The sequence below is a fragment of the Salvelinus namaycush genome, chromosome 2 (genome assembly GCF_016432855.1).
Source record: "Salvelinus namaycush isolate Seneca chromosome 2, SaNama_1.0, whole genome shotgun sequence".
NCBI classification, from domain to species: domain Eukaryota; kingdom Metazoa; phylum Chordata; class Actinopteri; order Salmoniformes; family Salmonidae; genus Salvelinus; species Salvelinus namaycush.
Window position 1 is genome coordinate 40,302,141 of NC_052308.1, and position 21,324 is coordinate 40,323,464.

Consider the following 21,324-nt stretch of genomic DNA (forward strand, 5'->3'; position numbering starts at 1 on the left):
AGAAGTTTACAATATTCACATAGCTTATATAAAGTTATCTTTCCTCCAGAGTTGACTTTGGAGGAAGCACTTTCAACATGCTTTGAATGATCTACGTTTCTAAAGCTTAGAGAAAGAAAAATGACCTGATATGGAGATCTATCATAATGTCCTTTGAATGATAAGAGATAAAACAACAGATAAACTTGGAGCACCTAGGCCTTTGTGCCTTTACATCCCTTTACTGCCCCTTCTTGGTGAGATAGGGGAATTTAAATGTTATGCTAAAATAAGGACTGCTGCGCTATGCTCTGATGGTGAGATGATGCTGCCGCCCGGTGGTGGGATTGGTGCATTACACATCAATGGTGTTAGCCAGACGCAGACAGAGGGCCGACTCCGAGGGGATATCCCCGGTGCTGATCTCATTCCCCTCCAGACGCAGTGTCCTCAGCTTGGAGAAGTTCATTACGTCCACGACATCACAGAAACTCCCCAGGGTAAACTCTACAGAGAGAGGGGAGGGAGAGATGGCGAGGAAGGGAGAGAGAGAGGGAAGGGAGACAAAGGAGTGGGAGACAGAAAAATTAAAGGGACGGATGGGAGTGAGAGAGGGGGAGGAGCTATTGTTTACATTCTGGCATTCAAACAAAAAGGAACTTTGTTTGTTTAACTTCAACGTGTTGCTGAAATCACGTCATACGAATCACTCAAAACGTGTCCCACCTGCAGCAGCCACATCACCCCCCACAGCCACATGAAGTGGAACCAGAGTCGCTGACCCCTCCACTAACTCCAACAAAAAATTGTCATCATCGACTTCGATTAATAGCCAAGACGGTGTGCATGTGTACGTGCACGTGTGTGTTTACTGCTTGCATGCCTACTTTACACACCTTTGATGTGGTTGGCCTGCAGGTAGAGGTGCTCAAGCGTCTGGCTGACGGGGGGGATCCTCTCCAGCTGGTTGAAGCTGAGGTCCAGCTCCACCAGGCCAGACACGTTGAAGGTGTTGGGGGGGATGCCGTTGTCGGTCAGCTGGTTGTGGGCCATGCGGATGTATTGCAGCTGGGAGAACTTACTGAGGAAACCCTCTGGGACAGTACTGATGGCGTTTGACTCCAGGTACAGCTGGTGGAGGCGCTCTGGGAGACTATCTGGTACCTGGACATAGATCGTCAGTCGATCAATTAATCATTTGATGAATTAATCAATCTTGCAAGTCTATTCGATTGCCATCGCTGGCTTCAATCAACAGTCACACACACACACACACACACACACACACACACACACACACACACACACACACACACACACACACACACACACACACACACACACACACACACACACACACACACACACACACACACACACACACACACACACACACACACACACACTCTACATTACGATACCTTCTTCAGCTTGTTGCCGCTGACATCAAGCAGAGTGAGTGAGTTCAAACCCCTCAGAGACGTGCCCATCTCTGTCAGTGCGTTATCATGGAGATACAGGATGGTCAGGTTGTCCATGCCATCAAGGGCCGCTGGTGTTATCTAGGCACTCACAAAAATACAAACTTTATTAACTTTATTTAAAACATCTAGGCAACAACAACAACAAAACAAGCTGTATTTAAATTATTGATAAAAACAGTAAGAAGGCCTGGTGTTGTCATACTTGAAACAAGGATGAGAGTTGTCTTTCCAAGAGTGTGTTTTTTTTTACATGGACTTGGACACTTGATTGAAAAACCTCTGGATCCACTTTACAATCAACAGAAAAACTTCTGAAGACAGATGAAGATGAATGGAAGTGTTTGAAGGGCCAGTAGTGGTGAGAAGTCTGAGTGTTGTTACCTTGTTGATGTTGTTGTTGTTGAGTCTGAGGTCCCGTAGTGAGCGTGGCAGGTTGGGGGGAACACGAGTCAGGTTATTATGTTGAAGGTACAGACGCTCCAACCCCTGCAGCTTGGCAAACACCTAGAATATAAGGATATGTTTGTTCACACATAAAAGTGTGTTTGATTTGTCAAGGTCTAGTGCAGTGCAGAGCAGGGTTTCCGGACATACCCCCTCACCCCACCGCAACCACACCCACACCCACACCCACACCGTTTTTCAAGCTTTGATTATTTGATTCAGTGGTGTAGTGCTAGGGCAAAAAAACTAAACGTGGCAAAAAACAAAACCCTGGTGTACAGTACTGTAGTGAATTCTAGTCACTTTTTGTGAAGTGCCGTGTCATGTCGTGTTGGGTAGAGTAACCTACCCTCTTGCCGATTTTGTCTGTAGACAGTGCGTTGTGATGCATCATGACCCAGACAAGGTTGGTGGCGTTGGCCAGGGCAGAGTCTGGCATGGCGGAGATCTCATTGTGCTGCAGGTATAGATACTTCATCCTGGAAGGCACATTGGGCATGGCTGTCAAGCCACGCCCATCACAGTACATAGCGATGGGGAAGGAGGGCGGGCAGTCACACTCCGCAGGACACTCCCCTCCGGTGGTGTCAGCCAATAGGGAGCCCTCGACATAACCACGGCCACGCAGGGCGGACAGCCAGAGGAACGGGTCCTGCCTGCCTGGCGAGGCGAGGGATAGCGGCAGGACGCACGCCAAGAGGAACACACACAATCCACTCATGGTCACGCACGCAGGCCACACACACGCAGAAAAGAGCTGACACACAAGTCTACCTCAGCTTGAAGGAGAGACAGAGAGAAAGCGAGGAGACAGATTAGTTACCCAGAATTCGGAAATGTGAGTTAAACATACCTGAACAAACTGGGAAAGACTCCAAATATTAGTGGAAAAATCGACCAACCTTGCCCTACTACAAGAAAAGGGCCCCAAATAAATGAGATCACATTGTAAAGACCCATGGACTCTCATTTTAGGAGTTTGAATACATACATTTCCATCAAATAGATGTTTCTCTGCCCCCCTTTGTAAAAGCAACACATACTGTACTACTGGAATCTGCACCATAATGTACTACTGGAATCTGCACTATAAGATACTGTCATTTTTTTTTTTACATAGACTAATGCAACATGACTAGAAACATCAAAACACCATAACCAATCATAACCAACCATAATCAAAGGTATCCCAGCGCAGAGCTCATGTCGAAGAGCAGCTGATCAGCCAAACAACAGGCAATATTGACTCAACACTGGATATACTGCATGTTAAATACTGTATGTTACTGCAGAGGCAGAATTTAGGGTTCTTTCTCCATCAAGTAATAGGTCCAGAGAGGAAAATGTAAAAAAGGGAAGAATATGTCCATGAATGTAGTCTTTGTATAAGTATTCACGCTGGTGCCAAACCAGCACACTCCACAGAGAAATGTCAAACAAGTGTCCTTTAATGCAAAAGAGAGAAAAAAATCCAATAAAAACACAAGACTTGAGTTTATCTTCTGTTTTCCTCCTTTTCTATAACATTAGGTGGTGATTTAAAATAGACACACAAACTTGCACTGGCACACACACATGCACAGATACACACACACACACACACACACACACACACACACACACACACACACACACACACACACACACACACACACACACACACACACACACACACACACACACACACACACACACACACACACACACAAACACACACCTACCTGATCAGTGAGAACTAGTCCCTCCTCTTGAGAGGCTGTGCAGGACTGAGAGGGACTTTGCCAAACACTTTGTGAAAACCTCTCTCTCTCTCTCCAGGACTTCTTTCCCTCCTCCATCCCTCTCTCCACCGATCCTTCCCTCTCGACCCCCCTTCACTCTACACTTTGCTAGCTTCCCCCTCTCTCCCCCTCCCTTTTCTTTCCTACCTCACCCTTTCCTGTTACTGCTCACACAACCCTGCCCCTCTGCTCCCTCCTCTCTTCTCCTATCAACCCCTTCAAACCTGCCCGGCTCTTGTTTTCTCCCCCTCCTTCCATCTCTCTCCTTCCTATACCCTTTGTCAAACCCAGTTGTACCGGGGTCTCCTTCTCCTCCAGGTTGAGTGTGGGAAAGAGAGCGATAGAGTGCTTTGCTGTGGGGTGGCTGTGCCTGCAGTATTGCTCTCATCTGTGGCGCATGTTAAGGCCCTCAGTCCCCTGTCCCCGCTAAACATCCCCATCTGTACCTGTACTAAACAGTCAGTTCCAAATTGGCCTCCCATCTCTTTTCTCTTCTTATTACAGGCTCATAACAGCTCTAAATGCATTCCCCCTGCCCTTACCCAGGGGCTTACATTAACTTACTTTCGCCAGGGGTGTCCCACCCTCAGCCCTACCTTCCCCTCTCTCCAAAGTGTTGATATTGACCCTATAAACCTATCGTAAAGGTTGAAGAACATACCTAGGTTATAATTGACCTGGTAGATGCTGAGGGTTCAACAAATTTACAATGGTAAATCTAAGTGCTGGCGGTAGAGCTATAATTCTAAGGCATCCTGCCACAATGACTACCGCCCTGTAACACTCACATCTGTAATAATGAAGTGCATTGCAATAGAGTTTGGACGATAAACTGAAAATAACTGACACCAACATTGCCTTCCTCTTAGGGAGTGAACATTATTTATAAGGGTTACATGGTGAAAATTTGACCTCTCTGAAATGAAAATGGATGGTCCTACCTCCACCAAAATATATTTGACCTAAATCCTCCCTGAATGCTTAGAAAACAAGTGGATAGAGGAGAACATGTCTACCGTTTACCCTCAATTCTTGGACAGACCAGAGTCTTAGATATGCAGTTTAAGAAATTGTTCTTCGTCCTGTAAGCATTACAATGCAACGCAGGAATTTTGATTGCGCACAGGGCTGCGGGCCAGAAGGTTGTGGGTTCACAGACTACTGTGGACAAGAGTAGAGGTGGAAAGATCTCCTTTATAGTAAAAGCATTGCATGAATCAATCATTGTATTTGCTGGTCCGAAGAAAAATGCCTTTTATAAAAATGTCATGCAATTCTACATCATTTTACATATTAGCAGAATTTTTTTTAACACGACTCAAATTACCTAAATTACAGGCTAAGAATGGACAGAGAGATAGGCCTACACTATGTGTTTATCATATATCTCCAACTAAACTGTCCCTGTTTGCAAAAAATGTAATCTGAGACGTCATTAGGAATCTGAGCATGGTACTTTCAAAAGTTAGGCCTGCCTTTCCACCTCAGACAGAGTAGGCGTACCGACGCAGAAAAAAATATGTTTTAACTCCTGGCTGCTCTTCTTCCGTGGCTTAACCTAAAGAGAGACGGTCTCAAGTGTTTCCCTAAAGCTGCCTGGGTTTAAGCATCTTCTATTGTACATCAAGTGAATAGCTTAATCAATTGATAGTAAGAAAAAAAGATTACTTCCCAAGCAAAGTCTAATTTAGGTCTCCTCCGCTATAGAAAGTCAAATATATCCCATATGCATTGGAGTCACATCTTTCACAGGTATTTTGCAGTTTGTTTCTAGCATAAAGCATTGCGGATCAAAGTGCTGTTATAGGTCACTTTATGTAATCAAATCAATTTTTTTCTCTTAAGTTGACAATACCTGTGCTTTTTGCAATTCAAAAAGGCAGATGGCATACCCTCTCATACCCCCTCAATTTGAGTCTTGGTTTTAACCTAGCAGCCTTTCACTGACACAGAGGTAGGCTATTTAAAGGGTGCATGTTGGGTGGAGGAATTGACAAACAAATCTACGATATATCAGCATTATACCCTAATTTAGTCTGTCAAACAGGTAGGCCTACCTCCTATTTCTTAAATAGGAAGAAATAGGCTCCAATACAAAGCCCTCATGTTGGTAGAAAATGTAAATGAAGATGGTTGAAATGAGTGATGCCTACTCAAATTTGCTTACTTTCAGCACCATGAGCTCTCCATTTCTGATTGATTGTGCTGCGGCTGCAGCTTCAAGATTCAGCACCACAGTGTAAGTTACTCGAATCTGGCTTACTGTGAGGTCAATACCTCCGATAAACACATCATGGGCAAGAAACGTAATGTTTTTCATAAAATCATAGTAGTAGCAAGCTATCAAAGTTGACCTCCGGGTTCTCCTTCTCATCTCCGTGCTCTTCTTCTCAAGCTGAACAGAACATAGGCTATAGACTAGTCCGTGCACAATAGAGTACAATTTCTAGACTAAACTAAAATTACTTTCGGAAGAAGCCTTTGACTCTCCTCCTGAACTGCCACCGTAGACCCAGACAGCGCAACCATTGGTTAGGCAGCACACACCTTTTGGGGGGGGATCAGCAAGAGCAGAGCAGGTGGGGCTCAGTGTTGGAATATCAGCCTAGTTTTATTTAGACCATTCTAGCATCTATCTTAGAAATATAACTTTTCTCTATGCTTCTCTGAGCATGCACTTCGTAGACTATAGCCTATAGGCTATGGATCATTTGTGAGCGACTGGCTCGATTCGGTCTTACATAACAAAATTAGAAACGCCGTTTTTTACATTGGATAAAAGTAGACTCAGAGCTAGAAAATGGTATATCAACTTCAGGATCGGTGGGTCCTCCACAGGACGGTTGAGCTAATGTAGGTTAATGCTATTAGCATGAGGTTGTAAGAAACAAGAACATTTCCTAAGACATAGACATCTGATATTGGCAGAAAGCTTACATTCTTGTTAATCTAACTGCACTGTCCAATTTACAGTAGCTAATACAGTGAAAGAATACCATGCTATTGCTCAGTTTTAATAAACAAATTAGGCACATTTGGGCAGTCTTGAGACAAAATTTTCAACAGAAATGCAATGGTTCATTGGATCAGTCAAAAATTTTGCACATACATTGCTGCCATCTAGTGGCCAAAATCTAAATGGCACCTGGACCGGAATAATACATTACGGCCTTTCTCTTGCATTTCGAAGATGATAGTACAAAAAAATTCTAAAGAACTGTTGTTTTTTTCTTTGGATTATATTTTACCAGATCTAATGTGTTATATTCTCCTACATTCCTTTCAGATTTCCACACACTTCAAAGTGTTTCCTTTAAAATGGATCAAGAATATGCATATCCTTGCTTCGGGGCCTGAGCTACAGGCAGATAGATTTGTGTATGTCATTTTAGGTGAAAAAAAACAAAAAAAACAATTAAGGAACAATGGGAAAGTAATTCTGCTTTGAAAGTTAAACTTGCAACCTCACTTTTGCGAAAATGGCCCTTGAATAATTTGGTACCTCCTGGAAGGCTCTTCTTTGTCTACACCCATTCAGCATCGTTCACACCCTTTTAAGCTTTAGCCCCACCCATTTCTTTAAGGATTCACATGTGAGGCTATGTACTAAACAACCAAAGATTTCAAGACTAAAGGCTGGCTTATACTACAGGTGTGTTTGTAAATTGAATCTGGACGTTGTCACTTTGGCCGTTCATAAATTCAGAGCGTTTCACTCTCGGAGCATTCAGACCACACACTGAACGCTTAGGCTGAAAAGTAGGATTGATCTGAGCATTCTGACCCAACAACAGCAGTCAAGCACCCAAAATAACTGGCTAACATTGGCTAGCTTGCTAGCTACTTCCAGACACAAATGAGAGAACAGCTCACTCTGACCATTTTACTCACCCTAGCAGAGCTGGTTGCTGATTGTATGTTATCCAGAGCGTTGGTGACTGAAACTGCGCTGCTGGCAACAATTTAATGAAGCTTTTTTGCCAACTTTTACTGACACCAGTCATATTCAACTGTTGTTGTGAATTCGTCAGTTATTCTGAGCTCAAATTTACCAGCTACTATCGACAGTTGTCGCAGTGAGATCATAAACATTCTATTAAAATAGTTACTTGCATAGTGGAGTCTTTTGTTTAGACATGTAGCTTAGCTAGCTAAACAATGAACCATAATCCCAACTCATAATGTTACTACCGTGCATGAATCTGCAGGTAGCTAACTAACAAGGTTAAACGTTAGCTAGCTAACATTAGGCTATAACTAGCAATGCAAATGGCTCTGAGATACAAATAATATTATTACACAGATCATACATATAACGTTAGATAGCTAACCAGACAGCTAACGTTTTCTAGCTTCCTAACAGTACACTTTAACTTGAAATGAAAGCGACTTTCTGACAAAATGTGAAACGTGTAACATCTAAAAATGTTGCTAGCTAGACTCTCTTACCCATATACATGGATGGACGCTTCTCCCTCTTTGTCACGGATGCCATGGTTGCCCTTAGTTTGAAGATGTAATCCAGAGACAGTTGTTTAATATAACAGCCTTCTGTGTGTTCTCTTTTCGACTCCGTCAGCATATTTGCAATCAAAAGGCAGAATATTATCCATCTCCTTAGCTTTCATACTCTAATTCCACTGATTTCAAAAACTCTGTCCTCCAGAAAGTGGAGAACAACACTTATGCAGTTCTACTACGTGATATCTTTCAAAAAAGCAGCATTAGAAAGGATTACCTACACATACTGACCAGCTCATATTATAGACAGAAGCATGCTACATTGCAGACCCATCCGAACTCATCTCTCGGCATGTCCAGCCCACTTATTATCTCTTGCCAATCATGGCTAGCAGGAAGTTTGACATATTTTGCCGTGGCTAAACCAACTAGGCTCGTAATTTAACAATTTTATTCGTATTTACAGATGGCATACAAATGTGTTATAAAGGCACAAGAAAGTATACATGTTGCAGAAGGCATTTCTACAAAAAAACTGGATAAAAATAAAACATAAAACAAGCAATCTGTTTTTTTATAACACCAATATTTGTAAATAGGATGGGGTCAGCATGGTATCATAAATCGCTTCTCTCGTTCCATGGCACTATCTGCTCACATATGCCATGTCTTCACGCCTAACATCCGTACATCTATATAAAATACTAGGCTTCTGTCAATTGTATCTTAGGGGCAGATTCTAAAAAAAAGACACTCTTGATATGACATTGTAGGAGGACTAAATAGTTTGGAGGACCGTGTCTTTGGTAATCGGATGAGGAAAGATCTTTGAAAATGGGGTTGAATAGCCTACTTGAACAAGCGAAATGAAGTATGAAGGCCGGTGACGTAGAAGTATGAAGGCCGGTGACGTAGACCTCCGGAACTGGTGAACAGAATGAGCAGCAGTACCGGGGGGATCCGTGACAATACCTTATTGATGTCACTTGAGAAATCTACTCCAATCAGTGTAGATGAAGGGGAGGAGACGGGTTAAAGAACAATTTTGAAGCCTTGAGACAATTGAGACAGATGGTGTATGTGTGCCATTCAGAGGGTGAATGGGCAACACAAAAGATTTAAGTGCCTTTGAACGGGGTATGGTAGTAGTTGCCAGGCACACCGGTTTGTTCTATTCTTATTTATAATAAAAGTGATTCCAAATGACACGATACATTATTTACCATTCATTTCTATTGGGCACAAAATAATCTGAAACACAACCAAAATAAACAGCAAATTCATCCAACAAAAGTGTAGTGGGACCAAATACTTATGAATTAACACATATGAAATCATGTAGTAACAAAAAAAGTCTTAAACAAATCAAAATATATTTGAGATTTGAGATTCTTCAAAGTAGCCACCCTTTGCATTGATGGCAGCTTTGCACACACTTGGCATTCTTTCAACCAGCCTCACCTGGAATGCTTTTCCAACAGTCTTGAAGGAGTTCCCACATATGCTGAGCACTGTTGGCTGCTTTTTCTTCACCCTGCGGTCCCAAACCATCTCAATTGGGTTGAGGTTGGATGATTGTGGAGGCCTGGTCACCTGATGCAGCACTCCATCACTCTTGGTCAAATAGCCCTTATATAGCCTGGAGGTTTGTTGGGTCATTGTCCTGTTTAAAATCAAATGATAGTCGCAATAAGTGCAAACCAGATGGGATGGTGTATCGCTGCAGAATGCTGTTGCAGCCATGCTGGTTAAGTGTGCCTTGAATTCTAAATAAATCACAGACATTGTGTCATTGTGTCACCAGAAAAGCACCCCCACACCATCACACCTCCTACTCCATGCTTCACGGTGGGAACCACACATACGGAGATCATCCGTTCACCTACTCTGCGTCTCACAAAGACACAGCGGTTGGAACCAAAAATCTCAAATTTGGACTCATCAGACCAAAGGGCAGATTTCCACCCAAGCAAGTCTCTTCTTATTGGTGTCCTTTAGTAGTGTTTTTTCCCCCAGCAATTTGTCAATGAAGACCTGATTCCCACAGTCTCCTCTGAACAGTTGATGTTGAGATGTGGCTGTTACTTGAACTCTGTGAAGCATTTATTTGGGCTGCAATTTCTGAGGCTGGTAACCCTAATGAACTGCAGAAGAGGTACTCTGGGTCTTCCTTTCCTGTGGCGGTCCTCATGAGAGCCAGTTTCATCATAGCGCTTGATGGTTTTTGCGACTACACTTAAAGAAACTTTCAAAGTTCTTGAAATGTTCTGGATTGACTAACCTTTATGTCTTAAAGTAATGATTGACTGTCATTTCTCTTTGCTTATTTCAGCTGTTCTTGCCATAACATCAAATTGGTCTTTTACCAAATAGGGCTATCTTCTGTATACCACCCCTACCTTGTCACAACAGAGCTGATTGGCTCAAACGCAATAAGAGGAAAGAAATTCCACAAAGTAATTTTTAAGAAGGCACACCTGTTAATTGAAATGCATTCCAGGTGACTACATCATGAAGCTGGTTGAGATAATGTCAAGAGTGTGCAAAGCTGTCATCAAGGCAAAGGGTGGCTACTTTGAAGAATCTCAAACATAAAATATATTTGTTTAAGACTTTTTTTGTTACTACATGATTCCATATGTGTTATTTCATAGTTGATGTCTTCAATATTATTCTACATTGTGGAAAATAGTAATAATAAAGAAAAACCCTTGAATGAGTAGATGTGTCCAAACTTTTGACTGGTACTGTATAAGTGAATTTGTTCCAATACTTTTAGTCTCCTAAAACAGGGGAACTATTTACAAAAATTGCTGTAACTTCTAAACAGTTCACCCGATATGGATGAAAATACTCCAAAGGGAAGCTTAAAGTCTGCACTTCACAGTCACTGTATAATTTCTAATCCAAAGTGCTGGAGTACAGATCCAAAACAACTACAAAAATTGTCACTGTCCCAATACTTTTGAATCTCACTGTACATGGAAAACACAACATAGAATTTGACTGGTAATAACACTCCAATACAAAACCACAGGCCTTCACAAGGCCCATAAGCCATAAAGCTAAATTAGTTAGCATTGCCCTCTGATACAGTACGTGTTTACATGCATGTGCTGCATACAAGAAGGTTGAATGAAATAGATGCTATCCACATCCTTTCAGTACCCCTGTGCTACCCACAGGCCATAAAGCTAGCCACGGGTCTTATTAAGACTAGGCCCCTCTGGAACTAGCTACAGGGTTACACAGAGCAAACTGTACAGCAGGGGTGTCAAAGTTATTTTGCCCCTTGGGCTGCATTCAGTCTTCATTGAGGTCCGGAGGGCCGCACTGAAAAAATGTTTCATTTCCTCGCCGTCAAAATGTCCATCGTTTTTATTTGATTTTAGATGCTCTCTGACTGTCCAGCTTTCATTTAAGTGATTATTAGAGTGCTGGACACAGTAAAAAAAAACTGTGTCCAGCAGTAGGGTCATTTCTACACATTTAAAAAATGTATTTTAAAGTGTATTGATAAATAAATATGTCAAGCCTATAAAACTTTGAGGGCTGATTGTGACAGGTCCTCTGACACAGACCTGGTGTAGACAAAGACTTGGCTGGGGGCATAATCAGAACATAAACCTTTCTTATACACTGTACGCACATTATATAGCACCTCTGAGGGAGAATGCTATAGGCTGTAGGATCCCACCCTTACTGTAAATATACTGGGGAGGAGATGGATTTTATATTTGTATCTAGGGGACCAGTAATATATATTCATATACAGCACACACAGGTTTCGGGTTTTGTTGAACTGGGTTAGGTTTGTGTTGAACTGCCATAGGGGGTTCTGCACGCTGAAATATGTGTCATGCATGAAGGACTAGCAAAACAAACAAAGCAAGATTGCTTGGGCACAGAGTTTGTGTGTGTGTGATTGTGTTTGCATGTGTGTATGTGTGTGTGTGTTTGTATTTAGAGTTGAAGTTGGCTCTGCAGCATCAGGAAACAGTTTACATTCCTTCCTGTCTCTCTGCATTAAGGGCCGGGGGCATGAGGCGGTAGGGCTCTGAAATACAGAATTGAGTGATGTGTGTGTGTGCTTTATGAAATTAAAACTGACAGCTGATTTAAGGACTGGGATGGGCTGACCGTGCTCTGAGTGACATGAGAGAGAGAAAGAGAGAGAGAGAGAGAGATAGAGAGATGGAGAGAGAGAGAGAGGAAAGAGAGTGTGCTTGTTTGTGCGCGTGGGTGAGTACCGGTAAGAGTGTGTGACCGTTCTCTCCTCTCCTTTTCAATGACCATCTCATTCCATCATTCCACAGGTCTTTATTCCATCCATCACTGTGATGCTGAGACACGTCCAGTTCCACAGTGGAATTTAGAGTTCTCTCTTTCTTCTGAAACACATTCAGAACCACATATACCATTTCACATGGGTTCCCCCTCAAGATGTCGGTACACAGATATTATTACACAACGCTTCTCCCTGTACCACCCATCTTTGCTTTTTTAAGAAAAAATAACCAAATCACCCAACCAAACAACACCACAACTCCAAAAAACACCCCAAACAGGCATTACACACCATCCAAAATACTCACCCTAAACAACACCCCAAAGCCACTAGCACCCCTCCCTCTGCCCCCCTGGTGTTTGCCTCTAGGTGTCATTGACCCACTCTGGACAGCAGGGCATGTATTACAGCTTTATGGGGCTTTTTGTGGCTGTTAGGTTTTACTGCATCCTCATCAATACACAACTAAGACTCTCTGTCTATGTATATATGTGTGTGTGTGTGTGTGTGTGTGTGTGTGTGTGTGTGTGTGTGTGTGTGTGCGTGTGTGCGCGTGTGCGCGCGTGTGTGTGTGTGTGTGTGTGTGTGTGTGTGTGTGTGTGTGTGTGTGTGTGTGACTGTTGGGTGCGTGTGTGCGTGCGTTCGTGCGTGTGTCTATCTCTCGCTGTCTCTCTGTCTGCCTCTCTTTTTCTTTTATAGATGCCATATCTTTGAGCCAGTTTCAAACAGCAGGAAAATAATCCTGCAGCAAGAGGAAATTGTTGTGTAGGGTAGATGTCATGTAGATTCTTTGTAGGGGTTGATATATTTTTCCCTAGGGCAATCAAGTCTGACATTTTTCAGTGGAAATTACATACCTTTTTAAACCTCGAATACACTACAAGTATACATTTCCTGCTGTACAGGACAATTCCTGCAACAACAGGAGGATTAAATGAAGACACGACATTTGTACCCTCTCTCTCTATTTCCTCCCTCTCTCTTTGTTTTTTCTTCCCTTTCATTTTCTTATTTCTCTTTCCCCCTTTCTCTTTACTTTGCTACTGTACCACCCTCTATTCTCACTTACTAGGTCACCAGATCGTACTTGCAGACACACACACCTTAAGGGTACAAAGGGGTGGACGGCGTGGCTCCTGTAGTAACCCGAGCCAGAGGGTCAGACAGACCTCTCTACCCAAAAATGTCTGCTCATCACATCACACAACTGCTTCACCTTCTCTGCAGGAACTTCACTGCCTGAATCCCTAAACGTTCTATTTTGTGCTCTCTTTGCAGAGAAACTCAAACGTAACGGTATGCACTGGGGTCTGTCTTAATGGCAATGATAAACCTAGACCAACGACATAATATCTTTCCTAGATCTATAATGAATTTCATATTTCACAATGTATTGAAGACTGGTGTGTGCCTGCAAATGAATTCCTATAGGTTTTAGTTCAGTGGGCCAAGTGGTCTTGAGGCTAATGTACGACCTGGGTTTGAAATCCATTGATTCAAAAACAGTATAAAAAAGAGTGGCTAGAACAGGTCCTGCAGAGCTGTCGACAGTTCACGTGTTTGTTTGGGAAGTAGCGTTAGATGACACAAACCCAAAAATCACACACACGATGAGGAAGTGTGGTTGACTGAGTCTTGGCCATGTCTCACATGTGTTCCAAAGTCATGTTACACAATTTCACACTTATACACATAAGCACTTAAGCACACATGCGTGCCAGACGCACATGCATTCACACACATTGCACGCACACACACACACACACACACACACACACACACACACACACACACACACACACACACACACACACACACACACACACACACACACACACACACACACACACACACACACACACACACACACACACACGTTTGTGATTAAAAGCCTGGAAAACATGGAAACATTAAACAGTGTACTCATGGAAGCTCTTCCTGACTGATTGGTAGAGTGCCACATCATATAAGTGCATTGAATTTATTATTATTTTTTATTTCACCTTTATTTAACCAGGTAGGCAAGTTGAGAACAAGTTCTCATTTACAATTGCGACCTGGCCAAGATAAAGCAAAGCAGTTCGACATACAACAACACAGAGTTACACATGGAGTAAAACAAACATAATACAGTAGAAAAATAGGTCTATATACAATGTGAGCAAATGAGGTGAGATAAGGGAGGTAATGGCAAAAAAAGGCCATGGTGCTATTTGAATCAAATGTGCTGGAACTAAAATAGAGTCAACAGAATAAAAATTAGTTGATGTTGGATAATGAACAATGCCAAAATAGCCTTTGTGCAAAACGAACTTCCAGAATTAATCAAGGCACTCTCATGTAGTAAAAACATTTAAACGCCTTCATTGTTATACCGGCTTATGCATAAAAATACACCGACACTTTGCGGCTACAACAGTCTTCATCAGGGTGACAAACAATAGTGGTGTCAAACAACTTATTTTGTATTATTTTGTATCTCATCCTATGATCAAAGAGCACCTCATGGATTAACTACATACCTAAGAAGCACTCTTCTCTTGTGTCTCTAAAACAGAGTCAAGTTGGATACCAGCAGAAAGAGAGCAGAGGGCTGGAAGACTGTAGAACTCATAGAACTTACTGGTACAACAACGACAAAGGGCAAGACCCAGATGCAGACACAGGAGGCAGATGGTTCGAGTCTCTGATATTTATTGAACAACGAAGGGGCAGGCAAGAGGCAGGTCGAGGACAGGCAAGAGTTCATAACCAGGTCAGAGTCCAAACGGTAGAGGGTGACAGGCAGGCACGAGGTCAGGGGCAGGCAGAATGGTCAGGCAGGCAGGCTCAGTGTCAGGGCAGGCAAAAGAACAGAACCGGGACGACTAGAAAAGAGAGACTAGGAAAAACAGGAACTTTGAAAAACGCTGGTTGACTTGGCAAGACAAGACGAACTGGCAACAGACAAACAGAGAACACAGGTATAAATACACTGAGGGTAATAGGGAAGATGGGTGACACCTGGAGGGAGGTGGAGACAATCACAAGGACAGGTGGAACAGATCAGGGTGTGACAGTACCCCCCCTCTAGGGGCATCCTACCTGGTTGACCGGGGTGCTGGCGGTGAGAGCTGGGTCAAGGATGTCCTTAGCGGGGACCCAGCGGCTCTCCTCCGGGCCAAAACCCTCCCAGTCAACCAGGTACTGGAAACCCCTGCCCCATGGTCAAACACTCAGGAGGTATCTCATCATGTACACCAGATGGCCATCAATTTTTATTCTAACTTTATTTGACTAGGCAAGTCGGTTAAGAACAAATTCTAAATTACAATGACAGTCTAGGAAGAAGGAGTTAACTGCCTTGTTCAGGGGCAGAACAACAGATTTTTACCTTGACAGCTCGGGGATTCGATCGCACAACCTTTTGGTTAATGGCCCAATGCTCTAAACACTAGGCTACCTGCCACTCTGAAGGTCCGTCAGACGGAGGAAGCCCAGTGACGAAATCCAGGGAAATATGGGACCAGGGTTGATGAGGAACGGGTAGTGGCAGAAGGAAGCCCGACGGAGCTTGCAGAGGAGTCTTATTCTGGGCACATACCGTGCATGCGTTGACGAAGGCAGAGGCATCAGGAACCATATTGGGCCACCAGAAGCATTGTCATAGGAAGGCCAGGGTTTGATGGGAGCCCGAATGACAGGTAAGCCTGGTGGAATGAGCCCATTCGAGGACCTGGGTCCCGGCCGAATCAGGGACAAACATCTGGTTGCCCTGGCCCCCTCCAGGGTCCGGCTGCGACCATTGTCCCTTGTGGACCAGGGTCTCAATACCCCAGTCAACTGAAGCCACAAGGCATGAGGTAGAGAGGATATTCTCAGAGTCAGAGGATGTGGCAGCGGAACTGTACAGGCGAGAGAGAGCGTCTGGCTTCACATTCTTAGACCCTGGGTGGTAGGAGATGGTGATGTTGAACCTGGTGAATAACAGAGCCCAAAGGCCTGCCTAAATTTAAGGCGCTTGGCTGTGTGAAGATATTCCAAATTCTTCTTGTCGGTCCAAACCAAAAATGGATGTTCCGCTCTTTCCAGCCAGTGCCTCCACACCTCCAGTGCCATCTTGACCGCCAGAAGTTCCCGGTTACCTACGTCGTAGTTTCTCTCAGTGGAGTTGAAACGATGGGACAGGAAGGCACAGGGATGGAGCTTTTGGTCCTGGGCAGATCGCTGGGACAGGATGGCCCCACTCCAACGTCAAAAGCATTGACCTCAACCACAAACTGACGGGACGGGTCCGGATGGACGAGGATGGGGGCAGTAGTTAACTGATGCTTCAGGTCCACAAAAGCCCTTTCAACAGCTGGGGACCATGTGAACGGTACCTTGGGAGAAGTGAGCGTAGAGAGGGGAGCTGCCAGGGTGCTGTAGCCCCGGATGAAGCGGCTGTAGAAATTAGCAAACCCCAGGAAACATTGCAATTTCACTCTGGACGTGGGTTGGGGTCAATCCACCACCGCTCTCACTTTTTCAGGATCCATCTGGACATTTCCTTTAGTGATGAAGTATCCCAGAAAGGAGATAGTAGAGCGGTGAAAATCGCACTTCTCAGCTTTCACAAGCAATGGTTCTCCAGGATGCGCTTAGGACTTGTCGGGCATGGAGGATGTGTTCTTGCGCAGACCGGGAGAAGACAAGGATTTCGACGAGGTAGACAAACCCAAAACAATTCAGCTTGTCAGCACATTGTTGACCAGGGCCTGGAAAACAGCGGGAGTGTTTCAGCACATTGTTGACCAGGGCCTGGAAAACAGCGGGAGTGTTGGTGAGCGGCATGACCAGATACTCATAGTGTCCACTGGCCATGTTGAAATCCGTCTTCCACTCGTCCCCCTCGCGTATCCAAACAAGATGGTAGGCATTCCAAAGGTCCAACTTGGAAAAGATGGTAGCCCCCTGGAGAGGTTCGAAAGCAGAGGAGATAAGTGGCAGGGGGTAACGAGTCTTAATCGTGATGTCATTGAGGCCCCGGTAGTCGATGCATGGACACAGGGTCTTGTCCTTCTTTTCCACAAAAAAACCCTGCGCTGGCAGGGGATGCAGAATGACGAATGCTACCAGCAGCCAGAGAGTCCTCAATGTACTCCTCCATGGCAACAGTTTGCCAGTTTGTCTTGTCTTGCCAGCATTTTGCCAGCATCAACCAGCATTTTTCCAAGCTCCTGGTTTTTCTAGTCTCTCTTTTCTAGTCCTCCCGGTTCTGACCTTTTGCCTGCCCTGACACTGAGCCCGCCTTCCTGACCATTCTGCCTGCCCCTGACCTCGTGCCTGCCTGCCGCCCTGTACCGTTTGGACTCTGACCTGGTTATGAACTCTTGCCTGTCCTCGACCTGCCTCTTGCCTGCCCCTTCGTTGTTCAATAAATATCAGAGACTCGAACAATCTGCCTCCTGTGTCTGCATCTGGGTCTCGCCTTGTGTCATTATAGTACGAACTGGCCATGACTGACCCAGCAGACTCAGACCAGATCCGTCATGTTGTCTCCCTGCAGGGAGCCACCATTAAAAGACATGAGGAGCTACTTCAGACTATAAAAAAAGCTGTACTTCAGACTAAAAAAGAGAGACTAGGAAAACCAGGAGCTTGGGAAGATTCTGGTTGACTTGGCAAGACAAGACAAACTGGCAACAAACAAACAGAGAACACAGGTATAAATACACTGAGGGTAATAGGGGAGATGGGTGACACCTGGAGGGAGGTGGAGACAATCACAAGGACAGGTGGAACAGATCAGGGTGTGACAGGAACTGGAATCAAAAAGACTGGAAATCAGCCAGAAGTCAGCACACAGCTCTTGTACAGTGCATTCGGAATGTATTCAGACCCTTTTACTTTTTTCACATTTTGCTATGTTACAGGCTTATTCTAAAATTGATTAAATATTTGTTTCTCCCATCAATCTACACACAATACCCAATAATGACAAAAAAATCTATAATAATTAAATACATTTTCTGCAAATTTATTGAAAATTCAATACGGAAAAATAACATTTACAACAATCTTTCAGATCCTTTCTCAGTACTTTGTTGAAGCACCTTTGGCAGCGATTACAGCCTCAAGTCTTCTTGGTTATGACGCTACAAGCTTGGCACACCTGTATTTGGGGTGTTTCTCCCATTCTTCTCTGCAGATTCTCTCAAGCTCTGTCAGGTTGGATGGGGAGCATCTCTCCAGATATGTTCGATCGGGTTCAAGCCTCTGGCTGGGCCACTCAAGGACATTCAGAGACTTGTCTCGAAGTCACTCCTGCGTTGTCTTGGTTGTGTGCCAGTGGTGGAAAAGGTACCCAAAAGTCATACTTGAGTAAAAGTAAAGATACCTTAATGGAAAATTACACAAGTAAAAGTGATAGTCACCCAGTAAAATACTACTTGAGTAAAAGTGTGGTTTGGTTTTAAATATACTTGGTTTATTGGTTTTAAATATACTTAAGTATCAAAAGTAAATGTAATTACTAAAATATACTAAAGTATCGAAAGTAAAAGTATAAATCATTACATATTCCTTATATTAAGCAAACCAGACAGTATACATTTTGTAAATAATTTTTTTAACGGATAGCCAGGGGCACACTCCAACACTCAGACATCATTTACAAACAAAGCATGTGTTTAGCCAGATCAGAGGCAGTAGGGAGAACCAGGGATGTTCTCTTGATAAGTGTGTGAATTAGACCATTTTCCTGTCCTGCATTCAAAATGTAACGAGTACTTTTGGGTGTCAGGGAAAATGTATGGAGTAAAAAGTACATCATTTTCTTTATGAATGTAGTGAAGTGAAGGTAAAAGTTGTCAAAAATATCAATAGTATAGTAAAGTACAGATACCCCAAAAAACTACTTAAGTAGAACTTACAAGTATTTGTACTTAAGTACTTTACACCACTGCTGTGTGCTTAGGGTCATTGTAATGCTGGATGATGAATCTTCGCCCCAGTCTGAGGTCCTGAACATTCTGGAGCAGGTTTTCATCAAGGATCTCTCTGTCCTTTGCTCCGGTCATTTTTCCCTCGATCCTGACTTGTCTCCCAGTTCCTGCCACTGAAAAATATCCCCACAGCATGATGCTGTCACCACCATGCTTCACCGTAGGGATGGTGACAGGTTTCCTTCACACATGATGCTTGACATTCAGAGTTCAATCTTGGTTACATCAGACCAGAGAATCTTGTTTCTCATTGACTGAGAGTACTTTAGGTGCCTTTTGGCAAATTCCAAGCAGGCTGTCATGTGCCTTTTACTGAGGAGTGGTTTCCGTCTGGCCACTTTACCATAAAGGCCTGATTGGTGGAGTGCTGCAAAGATGGATGTCCTTCTGGAAGGTTCTCCCATCTCCACAGACGAACACTGGAGCTCTGTCGGGTTCCTGGTCACCTCCCTGACTAAGGCCCTTCTCCTCCGATTGCTCAGTTTGGCCGGGCAGGCAACTCTAGGAAGAGTCTTGGTGGTTCCGAAATGATTCCATTTAAGAATGATGGAGGTCACTGTGTCCTTGAGGACCTTCAATTCTGCAGAAATGTTTTGGTACCCTTCCACAGATCTGTGCCTCGGCACAATCCTGTCTCAGAGCTCTACGGACAAATCCTTCGACCTCATGGCTTGGTTTTTAGTCTGACATGCGCTGTCAACTGTGGGACCTTATACAGACCGGTGTGTGCCTTTCGAAATCGTGCCCAATCAATTGAATTTACCACAGGTGGACTCCAACCAAGTTGTAGAAACATCTCAAGGATGATCAATGGAAACAGGATGCACCTGAGCTCAATTTTGAGCCTCATAGCAAAGGGTCTGAATGCTAATGCAAGTACGGTATTTCTGTTTTTTATTTTCAATACATTTGCAAACATTTCTAAAAACCTGTTTTCTCTTTGTCATTTTGGGGATTTGTGTGTAGATTGATGAGGAACATGTCTTATTTAATCCATTTTAGAATAAGGCTGTAACGTAACAAAATTTGGAAATAGTCAAAGGGTCTGAATACTTTCCGAATGCGCTGTATAGGGCAGGCAGGTCTGTCTTTCTGTAGCCCAGCAGTTACGAAGTTACGAGAGAAGTACATCTGGATTGCGTGTGTGCCTCTGGGTGTCAACGCATGTGCTCTAACATCAGATCACAGGCAGTTATCTATCTCTGTTTTGTGTATGACCTCATAAGCTGAGTTCTAGAGACTCAGTGCAACCACTACACATCCTCCTACATACATACTGTACACACCCAACTATCTGATATGTCTGGTGAGGATGGAGATGGTGGGAGGGTTGGCTGGGTACATATGGAGGGAAATAGGAGACTGAGGAAAGAGTGGGAGAGAGGGGAGAAGGGGAGAGCATGGGGTTTAGGAGTGTCTGGGCAGGGAGATAGGTATCACCCGGCCTGAGAGAGAGTGGAGAAGGAGAGAGGGAAGGGAGGGAGGGAAAGAGACAGAGAGCGAGCGAGAGAGAGAGAGAGAGAGAGAGAGGGGAAGAGTGAGGGCGAGGGGAAAGAGAGAGTTTTTAATTTAAGCAGATAGCCATAACTTCCCTTTTTCACTGTCTGCCTGGAGGAATCCTATGGACTTTGTCCTCCCACATTCACCAGGTTTGGTTTGGCTCTCTCTCAGCGTGTACCACTGTACCACTGTATACTGTTCTTCTTTATGACTTTGCCCTCTAGCTCCCTGTCTCATGTAATCACAAGGTTGATGGTTCAAGTCCTGCTTGAAAATGAGCCTGGAAAATACACGGTTTCTGTACTCAAATTTAGGAATGTTGTTGTTGTGAAACGTGAATATTACTGCCTGCTACTGTTGCTGTAGACTCATGTGGTTGTTTGGCGGAGTCATTTAGCCCGACTGCTAAGTAGTCAATTAAC

The 21,324-nt window shown here is 43.8% G+C and overlaps 1 protein-coding gene across 1 annotated transcript; it reads right to left on the reverse strand.

Annotated features, from left to right (window-relative positions):
* Window positions 1-334: 334 nt before the first annotated feature.
* Window positions 335-2,628, reverse strand: LOC120026026 (fibromodulin-like). The gene is made up of 5 exons (XM_038970806.1): window positions 2,257-2,628; window positions 1,845-1,967; window positions 1,401-1,541; window positions 876-1,143; window positions 335-486 (listed from the first exon to the last, which is right to left on the reverse strand). The coding sequence occupies exons 1-5, from the start codon at window positions 2,626-2,628 to the stop codon at window positions 335-337; spliced, it is 1,056 nt and encodes a 351-aa protein (XP_038826734.1).
* Between the last annotated feature and the right edge of the window lie 18,696 nt (window positions 2,629-21,324).